The sequence below is a fragment of the Myotis brandtii genome, unplaced genomic scaffold, assembly GCF_000412655.1.
Source record: "Myotis brandtii unplaced genomic scaffold, ASM41265v1 scaffold45, whole genome shotgun sequence".
NCBI classification, from domain to species: Eukaryota; Metazoa; Chordata; class Mammalia; order Chiroptera; family Vespertilionidae; genus Myotis; species Myotis brandtii.
The window spans coordinates 6,812,095-6,824,767 of record NW_005367209.1 but is presented as its reverse complement, the minus strand read 5'-3'; the positions used below and the strand labels follow the sequence as shown (position 1 = coordinate 6,824,767).

Genomic DNA, 12,673 nt, shown 5'->3' with positions numbered 1-12,673 from the left:
GACGGGTCAGACCGCGCGGAGTGGGGCGGCCGGGGCCACAGGGCTGGTGAGCTCAGAGGAGTGGCGGGGGCCTCGGCACCTGTCCCGCGGTCACTTACTGAGCTAGACTTCAAAGCGGGCTCCCGACACCCTTCGGAGCTGATCCGGGCCGCGCTGCTGGTTCGAGGGCGACAGGGCGCGGGACAGACATCCCACCTGGGCCCTCCGAGCCCTACCGCGGTCCCGAAATGTGGTCCTCAGTGTCGGTCCTCGCTGAGGAGTGCGGTTGGTTAGAGTGTCATCCTGATAGCCGAGGTTGGGCACATAAAGAGTCAACCAGTGAATGCATAAATAAGTAGAACGACAAATTTCTCTCGCTCTCTTTCTCTCTAAAAATCAATAAATTTTTTTAAAATTAAAATTTAAAAATGTGATTGTACCGGTAAATGATATTTTGAGATATCCCCTATAACTGTATGGGAGGGAATATGGCGACATCTGTGATTTTTTTTGAAAAAAATCAATGTGATCGCTGTCTCCTGCACGCCCCCTACCAGGGATCAAACCTGCAACCCCGGCAACCTTTGCGGGGGGGGGGAGGGAGAGGAGCCCAACCAACTGAGCCACACCGGCCAGGGTGACATTTGTGATTTAAAGGTCACAGGTACCCTGGCCGGTGTGGTTCAGTGGTTGGAGCGTCGACCTACACACTGAAGGATCCTGGGTTCTATTCCCGGTCAAGGGCACGTACCTGGGTTTCAGGTTTGATTCCTGCCTCAGATCAGGGCTCAGGTAGGAGGCAACCAATGTGTTTGTCTCACAATGATTTTTCTCCTTCTCTCCCTCCCCCTCTCCCTATCTTCCTTCCATTCTCTCTAAAAATCAGTGGAGGTGGGGGAGGGACTGCTAATGCTATTTTGGTTTTCTATATTCACAATTAAAAGAGATGCTAAATTTCAGATAGGGGTTATTAAAAATAAAGTATTTTTTAACCAATGTCACCCCAATACATTCAATAAAAAATAAGTTAATTTAAAAAAAATAGGGTTTCTGGGAGCATGGAGAAGGGAAGTGGGTGTTCTGGATGGGCAGTTAGCATGGGAGACCTGAAGTAGGAGATTGTGGAGATTAGGGAGCTGACCTGCTGGAGCGGACCCTGAAGGCTGGGGTGAGGCTCATGGACCTGATTAGTAAGCTTTAGGGTACTGACAGGAGACTTACCTGATTAGAATGGCGGATGAGAGCTTGTGTAATAATGGGGAATCGTTAACAAATGGTGATAAATGTTCTTTCATGTTGCAACAGGTCATTCAGATTCTAGGAGACAAGTTTCCATGTACTTTGGTGGCAAAGAAAATTGACCGTATGTCTCTGTTTTGTTTTATTTTTTAAAGATAGTTTGATTTCTCTTGTCAGCTGGTGACCTGACTCTGTATTTCTTTTTCCTCATAAGTGCCGGAGTACCAGGGAGAGCCTGACGAGATTTCCATACAGAAGTGTCAGGAGGCAGCTCGCCAGGTGCTTGCTCCACATGTGTGCTCTGCTCACTTCTCTTGTCCTGGTGGCTCTGGGGCCTGTGTCTGCTGGGGATGAGTGGAGAACAATAGCGTGGGCACAGTTTGGTATGACTCAAGGACCTGCCCAGGCCTAGCTGTTCTGGGGTTAGTTCATGTTGGCCCTGGAATACTGCCTTTCTCACCCTTGACTGTATAGTATCTCCCCAGACCACCACTTACACACATAATTCTCTCTCTCTAATTCTCAGATACATACATTCCAGCCCCAAATTCTCTCCACATCCATCCATCCCTGCCCTCACTTACCTCTGTGGAACTGAGAAAGAGCACTTTCTGAAGGGTCAGGCTGCCTGACTATGAATCCCACCTTTTCTCTTACCGTGCCTGGAGCGGGCTTTACAGCCTGCCAGGGCTTTTGGTGTCCCTATCTCTCAAACGAATATAAGAGATTAGCCAAGGGCTAATCCCGGTAGCAGGTGGACGGACCTCTATATGCTGTTGCTGCAGATTCCAACCAGCTGTGGGCCTGGCTCCAGCTTGGATGGCCTGGGAATTCAGGGCTGCAGCAGGGACTGTTGCTGGTAGCAGGTCTCAGGGCTGTATTTCCTTGTGCTGCAGGTGCAGGGACCTGTACTGGTGGAGGATACCTGTCTGTGCTTCAATGCCCTTGGGGGCCTCCCTGGCCCCTACATGTGAGTGCTCCCCCTTACAGAGCCCTGCCCCCAAAACCATCTGAACTTGGAAATGATTGGTTACCTGATATCACAGATCATTCACTATCTTGGCATCAGCACCAGTATTTCAGATTGTCCTGAGGAAGGATTAGGGATGGGGAAAGGCATGCCTTTCTTTTGTAAAGTGTGAGAATGTGATTGTGTAAGTGGGGATGGGCAAGGGGAACCCACCTGTTGAAGAGGTACATTCCTGGATAGATCGATTTCAGGAAAGAGAAAATAAGGAAGTCAAGATCTGAAAATGGCCCTGGCTGGTTTGGCTCAATGGATAGAGCGTCGGCCTGCAGACAGAAGGGTTCCGGGTTCGATTCTGGTCAGGGGCACATGCTCGGGTTGTGGGCTTGGTCCTCATTGTGGGGCGTGCAGGAGGCAGGCGATCAATGATTCTCTTTCATCATTGATGTTTCTGTCTCTCCCTCTCCCTTCCTCTCTGAAGATCAATAAAAATATATTTTTTTTAAAAAGCTGAAAATGGGTTTCCTATCCAGTGCTCTAGACCCCCTTAGAAGGTCTTGTTGTATCTCTAGGGTACAAATACCCCAATTTAAATGCCCCTCTCAGTGGTTAGGGCGCAAATGCACACCAGTGCTGTTGCTGGGTCTTGGATATGTATATATTTAACATTTAGATTGCCAGTATGTTTGCCAAGGCAGTAGCACCTGTATACACTTATACACTTATACATTGCCCCATATTTGCAATGTGGGGAGTATGAAGTGTTATCACATGCAGTTTTAATTTACACTTGCCTAATTATCACTCAGCTGGAGGCCTTCATTGAATTATTGATTCTTCTATGCATTGCCTGTTTGCCTCCATTTCCTTTTTCCTATTGGATTGATTTGTCTTCATTTTGAGTTGAGACATTTTGTTTGTTTTAAATTATTTTTTAAATTGCTTCTTAGAGAGGAAGCGAGAGGGAGAGAGTAACATTAATGTGAGAGTGAAACATGGACTGGATGCCTCCAGCATACCCCCTACTGGGGGTTGAGCCCTCAACCTGGGTGTGTGCCCTGCCTGGGAGTTGAACCTGCAACCTTTAGGTGCACTGGACGATGCCCAACCAACTGAGCCACACTGCCCAGGGTGAGACATTTTTAAAAAAATATATATATTTTATTGATTTTTTTACAGAGAGGAAGAGAGAGGGATAGAGAGTTAGAAACATCGATGAGAGAGAAACATCGATCAGCTGCCTCCTGCACACCTCCTACTGGGAATGTGCCCACAACCAAGGTACATGCCCTTGACTGGAATTGACCCTGGGACCTTTCAGTCCGCAGGCTGATGCTCTATCCACTGAGCCAAACCGGTTAGAGCGAGACATTCTTTATCATGTGAATCGCTTGGCTGTCCCAGGGCTCTAATCCCTGAGGGACTGCAACCCAAGAAGAAGGTGGTCTGAAGATCCATCTCCTGGTGTCTGACTCACCTTTGTTTGTCTTGCAGAAAGTGGTTTCTGGAGAAATTAAAGCCTGAAGGTATTATTCCCTTTATTTCTTCCTTTAGATCTGTTGGGAATTGAGAATCCCGAGGTGGTCTAGGGGAGGGCCCCACTTGTAATCAGGAATCTCAGGTTGCAGCCCCACCATGGAGCCCTTCTGTTCACCTCAGTTTCCCCATCTATAACCTGCAGCTCATACTTTCCCTGCACACCTGACTCTAGGGAGCGCTGAGATAAGGAAGGAGTGGATGGGAAAGGGGTGGTGGGAGCTGTGACTTTGAGGAACAAAGGCACTGCAGTTGATTTTGGGTGAGAGGACTGGCCCTACTGACTGCTTGCCAGTCCTTGCCTCAGCCAGGGCCTGGCCTGGGGGTTCGGGTCCCCTCCTGGGCCCCAGCAGTGCCTACTCTGTCACCTACAGTTGCAGGCCAAAATGTTCCCTCTTTAGGTGCTGCTAAAAACACTTTACATTAATGAGCATTTAAGCATATATAATAGTAGAACAGCAAATGAACCCCATCTCCCCATGACTCAACTTCCAGGTTTATCACCACAAAGCCTATCTGATGACATGTATAAAACCCCCAGTTTGGCATATGTCCCTTAATCTGGGGCCTCAGGGTGGGGAGTGGGGGCTAGCTGGCACCGACTGCGCTAAGCCCTCACCGCACCTGTCCGCAGGTCTCCACCAGCTCCTGGCCGGGTTCGAGGACAAGTCGGCCTATGCTCTCTGTACATTCGCATTCAGCACTGGCAACGCAAGTGAGCCTGTGCGCCTCTTCAGGGGCCGGACCTCGGTGCGTACCCATGCTGGTTCCTCAACATGCCACCAGAGGGCGCTGACACTCCAGCTCTTGGCCCAGTGTCTTCTGCAGGAAGGTAGTGGGAAGGCATCCAAGCCAGAGTTAGTTCCCAGGACTTTGCCCAGATCTGCCCCTGGGCACCATTAGAAAAAATGCTATCAATTCCGAAATCTATGTGACCCCGTGTCACATACAGAAATTTTTTGATATTTGCAACCATAGTAAAACAAAGATTTATATTTTTGATATTTTATATATTTAAGTGCCATTTAACAAAGAAAAATCAACCAAAAAAATGAGTTCGCGTGTCACCTCTGACACGCGTGTCATAGGTTCGCCATCACTGGCCTAGAGCTCTGCACTGTATGCCCTCCTGAGAAGCAAATGTGGAAACTGAAGAAGACAACTCCCAGAGCTACATCTATATCCCAGACTTCTCCAAGTTCCAATCTCCTTATCCAACTACTTGAATATCACACAAGCTTTCTAACTTTTCATGTTCATATAGAATCTTCCCCCAACTTATTCCTTCCCCAGCTGTCCTTCAGCACCTCATGCCTACCTGTGAGGTTCAGCAACTTCTCACAGGGCCCACACCACCCTCTAGCTGGCTGCATGCATCCCCCCCACCCCCCCCAAGTATATTCCCACATTGTGGGGATTCACTCCTCTGCTTTCTCTCTTCTGCTCAGGATAAAATCCAGGAGTCCCACTGTAGCCCACAAAGCGCTATCCCAGAGACTCCACCAGGGGTTGACCACAGAGGTGTGTTGCCTTACCTGGTTATATTGGTGTGTGTGTGGTTAGAAACACATAACATAAAAGTTACCATCTTCACCGTTTTAAGTGTACAGTAGTGTTAACTATATGCACACTTGTGCAACAGATCTCTAGCAACTGTCCCTTTCCCCCCTCCCTAGCCCCTGGCATCAGTTTCTAAGAGTCCAACTTCAGACACCTTATGTAAGTGAATGCTGTAGTATTTATGTTTTTGTGACTGGCTTATTTATGACAAGTCTTCAAGGATCAGCCATATTGTAGCATGAGTTCATTTTTAAGGCCGAACAATACTCCATTGTATGTAATGCCACATTTTCTTTACCCATTTATCAGTCGATGGGCATTTATTACTTCCACATTTTGGCTACTGTGAATAATGCTGCTATAAACACGGGAATGTTCTCTCAAAAATCAGAACTTTGAACAACCACAGGCCCTGCTGACAAGGCCAGGTCACTGCTGTCCCCACCATTCCCTATTGTCGCCCCAGCTTTGGCTGCTTCATGCACTTTGTTGCTTCCCAGCCCCCACTTTACGCAGGGTGGCCCTGTTTCTTCATGTTCTTACCTGAGCTCTCTGAACGTAATCACATTGTCCTTTCAGCAATGCATATGCCAAACCCTTCCCCATCTCAGGGCCTTGGCATCAGCCTGGAATGTTCTCCGACTGGAATGTTCTTTTTTAAATTAATTTCAGAGAGAGGGGAAGAGGGAGAGAGAGAAACATTAATGTGACAGAAACATCTACTGGTTGCCTCCTGTACTCACCCCGACCAGAGATCAAACCCATAACTTGGGTATGTGCTCTGACCAGAAGTTGAACCCTCGACCTTTCAGTTTGTGGGACAACAATCAACTGAGCCACACCGGCCAGGGCCGCCTGGAATGTTCTTGCTCTATCCCTGAGGCCTTCCCAAGTCCTTCTATCCTGTTCTTGAGTCCAGCTCCCTGTTTGTTCCCTTTAAGCCACTTGGCATTTGGTAATTTGTTTACTAGTTTGATGCCCGTTTTGCTTAAGATCCATTCTGTGAGGGCAAGGCAAGGCCTGCTGTAACCCCAGTACTGACAACACTGCCTGCCTTCCTGCAGATATTCATACAGTGTGTTACTTGGGTATGGTTCAGAGTAGTAACTGCCTCAGCCTCCCTGCTAGCAGGAGCAGAACTCACCTTTGGTCTAAATAACTTGGCATTTATGTGGCTAATCCCCATCCTCTACTACCTCTCTTATATTTTTTTAAATTACTTTTTTTCTTTTATTGCTTCCATGGCAACATGACATTTTGTGACACTGGGCTATAATTTGTTCTCTTTGTAACATTTTTCTGTTGGAATTTGCTTATTACAGCCAGTATTGAGCTCATTTTTAATTTTTTTCTTTTTATCTATTTTTAAATCTTTATTTTTGAGAGTATTACAGATGTCCCTCTTTTTCCCCCCCATTGCCTCCCTCTACCTGGTTCCCACCCCATCTCTTCACCACCCTATTGTCTGTGTCCATCGGTAATGCCTACTAGTACATGCATATAAGACCTTTGTTTAATCTCTTCCCACCCTTCCCCCTCTTCCCTCTGAGACTGTTAGTCTTTCCGTGCCTTTGATTCTATTTTATTCATCAGTTTGTTTTGTTCATTATATTTCTTGTTCGTTTATTTTTAAATTTGGTTGTTGATACGTATTGCCATTTTATTCAGATTTTTTATCTTTTCTTCTTCCTCTTCTTAAAGAATACCCTTCAATATTTCATGTAGTACTAGTTTGGTTGTGATGAACTCCTTTAGCTTTTTCTTGTCTGTGAAGCTCTTTATCTGACCTTCAATTCTAAATGATAGCTTTGCTGGGTAGAGTAATCTTGTTGTAGGTCCTTACTATTCATCACTTTATGAATATTTCTTGCCACGCCCTTCTGGCCGCAAAGTTTCTGTTAACAAATCAGCTGACAGTCTTATGAGTGCTCCCGTGTAGGTACCTAACTGCTCTTCTCTTACTGCTTTTAAGATTCTTTCTTTGTCTTTAACCTTTGGCATTTTAATTATGATGTATCTTGGTGTGGGCCTCTTTGGATTCCTCTTGTTTGGGACTCTGTACTTCCTGGACTTGTAAGTCTATTTCTTTCACCAGGTTAGGGAAGTTTTCAGTCATTTTTTCAAATAGTTTTTCAATTTATTGCTTGCTCTTTCTTCTCCTTCTGGCACCCCCATAATGCAGATGTTGATACACTTAAAGTTTTCCTAGAGGCTCCTTACACTATCTTCATATTTTTGGAATCTTTTTTCTCTTGCTCTTCTGATTGGATGTTTTTTGCTTCCTCATTTCAAATCGTTGATTCAGTTCTCAGAACCCTCTATTCTACTGTTGAATCTATAAATTATTTCAGTTAGTGTATGTTTAATTTCTGACTTTTTATTTTTATTTTTTATGCTCACCTGAGGATATTTTTCCATTGATTTTGAGAGAGAGTGGAAGAGAGAGGGGAAGACAGAGAGAAACATCAATGTGAGAGAAACACATTGATAGGCTGCCTCCTGCACATGCCCTGACCAGGGCCCGGGTCGGGGAGGAGCCTGCAACCGAGGTACATGCCCTTGACCAGAATCAAACCTGCGGCCCTTTGGTCCACAGAGCCAAACTAGCTAGGGCCTGACTGGTCTTTTATGTCTTTGAAATTTTCACTAAAATCCCTGAAAGTCTCACTAAGTCACTTGAAGATCTCGTTAAGTCCTTTGAAGCTCTCATTAAGATCTTTGAATAATCTTATAACCATTGCTTTGAACTCTATATCTAGTAGCTTGTTTGCTTTCATTTGTAACATGTTTCTTTGTCTCTGTGTTTTGACTGCTTCCCTGTTTCTATGTATTAGGTAGAGCTGTTATGTCTCCTGGAATTGGTAGAGTGGCCTTGTGTAATAGGTGTCTTGTAGGGCTCAGTGACTCAGCCTCCCCAGTCACCTGAGCTGGGCACTTTAGGTGCGCCCCTGTGTGGGCTGTGTGCACAGTCTTGTTGTAGTTGAGCCTTGATAGGCATCATGAGAAGGAATTGGCGTCACTGGGAGGAATTGGCCTCCAGGCCAATTGGCTGTGAGGACCAGCTGCGTCTATAATGGAAGAGCTGCTATGCAGGATACACCCCTATGGAACAGGACGTGCTTCAGTGGGGCTTTGGTGCTCACTGAGTCTGCCCCTTGAGTGTGTCGCTTGTGGATGTGTAGAGTTGTTATCTGGTATGGTCTGAAGCTGTCCACTGGGTCACTGGCTCTGAGGCCTCCTGGGAGTTGCAAAGTCAGCCACTGCCTGGGGCCACCTGGCAAGAGCTACAGAGAAATCTGCAGATGGCTGCTATTTGTATTGGGCTAGGAAGTGCCCAGGCAAGGACAAGCTGTGAGGCCAGGCAGGCTGGTGCTAGTGCTGGGTCTTGGACCTTTTATTGATAGGTTTCGGGCATGCTGACTCCAGCTGCTGCTGTGCCTGAAACCTGAGCCAGTACAGGCCATTTCATATGGAAAAGCAGCTGCAAACAGCTTGGGTGGGGCTGAATATTGGATAGGGCGGGGGTCTCAGATTCACCAGGGGGAATGAACAGTGTGGACCATGCTGATGGAAACTCAGATATGGCTGCCAGGCAGCTTTGCGATGGGAGAGGTCTCAGCACAGGAACAATGACCCCTGTGAACACTCCTGTTGGGGAAAACTCACCCTCGAGTTCTTGTCCCTATGCCAGACAGTCCAGTTCCTCCCTGTATGTCCCTGGACACCCCCAAAGCTGCCATCCAGCACTGAAGCTCAGGATCATATAAGTTCTTGTGCAGGGCCTTCAAGAGGAACACCTGGGACTCCAACAGCCTCTGTGTCACTCAGCCACAATCCCCGATAGTTTTTTGTTTTTTAAAAATATATTTTTATTGATAGCAGAGAGGAAGGAAGAGGGAGAGAGAGAAACAGAAACATCAGTGATGAGAGAGAATCATTGATTGCTGCCTCCTGCACACCTCCTACTGGGGACCAAGCTCAGAACCCGGCATGTGCCCTTCACCTGAATCGAACCCAGGACCCTTCAGTCCACAGACCAATGCTCTATCCACTGAGCCAAACCGGCTAGGGCCCCGCTAGTTTTTATAGCCTAAAGTTATGGGGACTTCTCTTCCCAGCCCTGGAACCCTGGGCTGGAGGTCTGGTGTGGGGCTGGGACCCCTTGCCTCTCACAGGAGGCCTTGGAGATATCCCTCCTGATTAAAGAAACTCCACATGTGGGTATTGGACCAGCCCGTTCAATGCCTCTGGCCTCCTACCAGTCTCAATGCACTTTCATCTTCTCTAGTTGTAGGACTTCCATTCAGCCAGCTTTCAGGTGGTTCTGAATGATGGTTCTGTATTTTAGTTGTAATTTTGATGTGGTTGTGGGAGGTGGCAAGTACTAGTGTTTACTTATGTCGCCATCTTGGTTCTTCCCATTTTTTAATTTTTTAATATATTTTTATTGATTTCAGAGAGGGAGAGATAGAAACATCAATGATGAGAGAGAATCGTTGATTGCAAGCACCCTACTGGGGATTGAGCCCACAACCAGGCATGTGCCCAGATTGGGAATCAAACCATGACCTGGTTCATAGTTTGACGCTCAACCACTGAGCCACACTGGCCAGGCTATTGACCTCATTTTTTTTTTAAATATATTTTATTGATTTTTTACAGAGAGGAAGGGAGAGAGATAGAGAGCTAGAAACATCGATGAGAGAGAAACATCGATCAGCTGCCTCCTGCACATCTCCCACTGGAGATGTGCCCGCAACCCAGGTACATGCCCTTGACCGGAATCGAACCTGGGACCTTTCAGTCCGCAGGCCAACGCTCTATCCACTGAGCCAAACCGGTTTCGGCTATTGACCTCATTTTTATGTTGAACATTGTGCTAAGTAATTTCTATCATGTTATTTCACTTAATTGTTAGAGCCTGTCTTTTGAGAAATGCAGTAATAGCAGGCATAGGGCTCATCTGCAAATTCTAGGGACTTTAATCTCCTATTAGGAGAAAGTGTTTTCTGTCACGTTTTCACAGTCGACTCTTCAATAGGTCACCATTTGGCAAAGCTGTAGAGAGGGAGGATGGCTACAGGGATATCAAGTACATGTTTCTCCCCTGTATGTGAGGGGAGAACTGCATTTTACTTATGTGTTTAGCAAACATTTGCAGGCATTGTGGGCCCATTGAAACCATGTATTTTTAGTAACTAGGGTTTAACCAAATCCCTAACTAAACTCAGACTGGCTACTGCTTTCCTCTAGTGTATCTCCTCCAAACCCAGTGACATGCCTGTTCCCCTTTCCTCTGGCAGGGCCGGATTGTGGTACCTCGAGGCTGCCGGGACTTCGGCTGGGACCCCTGCTTTCAACCTGATGGATACGAGCAAACGTAAGGAGCCCGGTTTCTTCTTGGGGTCAGGCTAGCCATGGTGTGTGTTGGGTCAGTGCCCCACCCAAGTGTGCAGGCACGCGGATATAGACAGAGTCAGGCTCTGAGACTGCCGTTCCAGCCGAAGGCAGCTCTGCTGGGGTGGATGCAAGGAATCTGGGTGGCCCAGTCCACGGTGGGGGAGGCAGCCAGGCGTAGCTGGGACACCTGGGCTCGGGCTCCAGCTCATAGCAGAGCAGCTGTGTGACTTCAGTGTCTTCCCCTCTCTGACCTTGGCTTGTCTTGTATATATATGACAGTTTTGGGGGTGGTCTTCTGACTCCCCCTATCTAGTTTGGAAAAATGTTAGCACTTTTGCAACCTTTGGCGGGCATCACATTAAACCCCCTTGGTGCTGAGTGTTCTCAGTATTTCATACCAGTTTCCTCCTTTATTGACATGGGGCACGTTGGCCAGTATTGGAGTCGGGTTTCCCAGGCTGGAGCGGCCCTTAGGGAGCATGGCCTAGGTCTCCAAGTGGCCAGACAGGGCTGAGGACAACATGAAAGAGCACTGTCCGAGAATGCTCTTTGGTGACAGAAGTGTTGTATACATCTGTGCGGCCCAGTCCAGTAGCAATTAGCCACAAGTGTCTGTGGAGCATTGAAAATGTGGCTAGGGTGCCTGAGGAACCGAAATCCTTTTATTCAGTTGTAATTGGTTCAAATTTAAATGGCCACTCGTGGCTAGTGGCCAATACTGGACAGCACAGATCTGAAGCCCACCATTGGGGTGTGGGATGACCACCTCACAGGAGTCCTGGCATGGAGGACAGGCCAGTGGCCGGCTCACCTGCCCTCCCCCCGCAGGGTGCTTGAGGAGACTGCTGTGTTTACTGTCAGGCCTCACTGCTTCCTGTCAATAGATGACAAAACCGATCAAACACGCAGCTCATCCCCTTGTCCCCAGCTTCCCTTAATGACTTTTGGACACACTGGAGCAAGTTTAATATCCTTCCACAACCATCAATATGAGTTTCTACCTATAGGGGATTTTAAAACGTTTCAATTTTTAAGAAAGTAGCCGCTACCCTTTCCTGGGGAATCCTTGAGCTTTGGGCTCTGGGGGGAGGGGAGTTAGATCTATAACCCTTTCCTGGGGAATCCTTGAGCTTTGGGCTCTGGAATTAACTGGGGGGAGGGGAGTTGGATCTATACCCTCCCTGATCTGGGCTCCCTATTCTCTGAGCTGCTGCTGTCGCCCCTTAGGTTCGCAGAGATGTCCAAAGCTGAGAAGAATGCCATCTCCCATCGCTTCCGGGCCCTGCGTGAGCTGCAGGAATATTTTGGCGGCCTGATTTCTAAGAATGATGATGAGCATGCTCAACGGGGATCTGGGGAGGGCTAGCCTGAAACCTCCATCAGGCAGGCACCCCCCAAGTATGTCCTTTAGGGTTACCACTTCCTGGGGGTGTTGAGATTGACAGCCCCACCAGACCAGCCTCACCAGTCTGGAGGAGCAGATGGCTCTGTTTGGAGGAGCTTTGGGCAAGGGACACCATTGGTCTCTGCTACAGCCTCCAGGACCCAAAAGGACCTCAGGCATTACATGGGCCTTGGCAGAATTGAGGGTTTGGGGGAGAAATTCTCAGTGTGTTTTAAATGCGGCAAGGAAAAATTCTGGAAGGCACTCCAAAATAAACTGGATGTATCTGCTTTGAAATCTGCCCCAGGCGGGTGTCTGTCTCCTGAATCCCTTTTGGCAGGAGCAGGAAATCTCTTAGGTGGAAGGGGAAGGGGTGTTGGTGGGACAAGGACAGCACTGTGTCCAGGTTGTTCGCATGCCCTTGCTAGCTGGGGTGTTACATCGTTCCTTTCATTCTTCAAATCTCAGATCAAGGGCTGACCTTTTCCATGCCAGATCCATGCTGTTCACCCACCCATCGAGTGATGCCAATGCCCAGCTGGTCTCCATAGTGTTTGCTGGGTTGGGAGTGGGCCGTGTGGGAAGTCTAGTGCTTTTGCTTTGTGGGG

At 47.7% G+C, this 12,673-nt stretch overlaps 1 protein-coding gene across 3 annotated transcripts in view; it reads left to right on the top strand.

The window, feature by feature from the left end:
* The window catches only part of ITPA (inosine triphosphatase (nucleoside triphosphate pyrophosphatase)), a 13,242-nt gene extending 876 nt beyond the window's left edge, over positions 1 to 12,366 (top strand). For 2 of the 3 annotated variants that reach the window (XM_005874699.2, XM_005874700.2), the window contains exons 2-8: positions 1,285 to 1,342; positions 1,433 to 1,497; positions 2,115 to 2,188; positions 3,680 to 3,711; positions 4,356 to 4,471; positions 10,585 to 10,661; positions 11,909 to 12,366. In XM_005874699.2, coding sequence (XP_005874761.1) covers positions 1,285 to 1,342; positions 1,433 to 1,497; positions 2,115 to 2,188; positions 3,680 to 3,711; positions 4,356 to 4,471; positions 10,585 to 10,661; positions 11,909 to 12,047 — 561 coding nt within the window. In that variant the 3' untranslated portion in view covers positions 12,048 to 12,366. Of the gene's footprint in view, positions 1 to 1,284; positions 1,343 to 1,432; positions 1,498 to 2,114; positions 2,189 to 3,679; positions 3,712 to 4,355; positions 4,472 to 5,169; positions 5,243 to 10,584; positions 10,662 to 11,908 lie in introns of all 3 variants that reach the window. The other variant, XM_005874701.2, reaches the window with a different exon arrangement.
* The last annotated feature ends 307 nt before the right edge of the window (positions 12,367 to 12,673 follow it).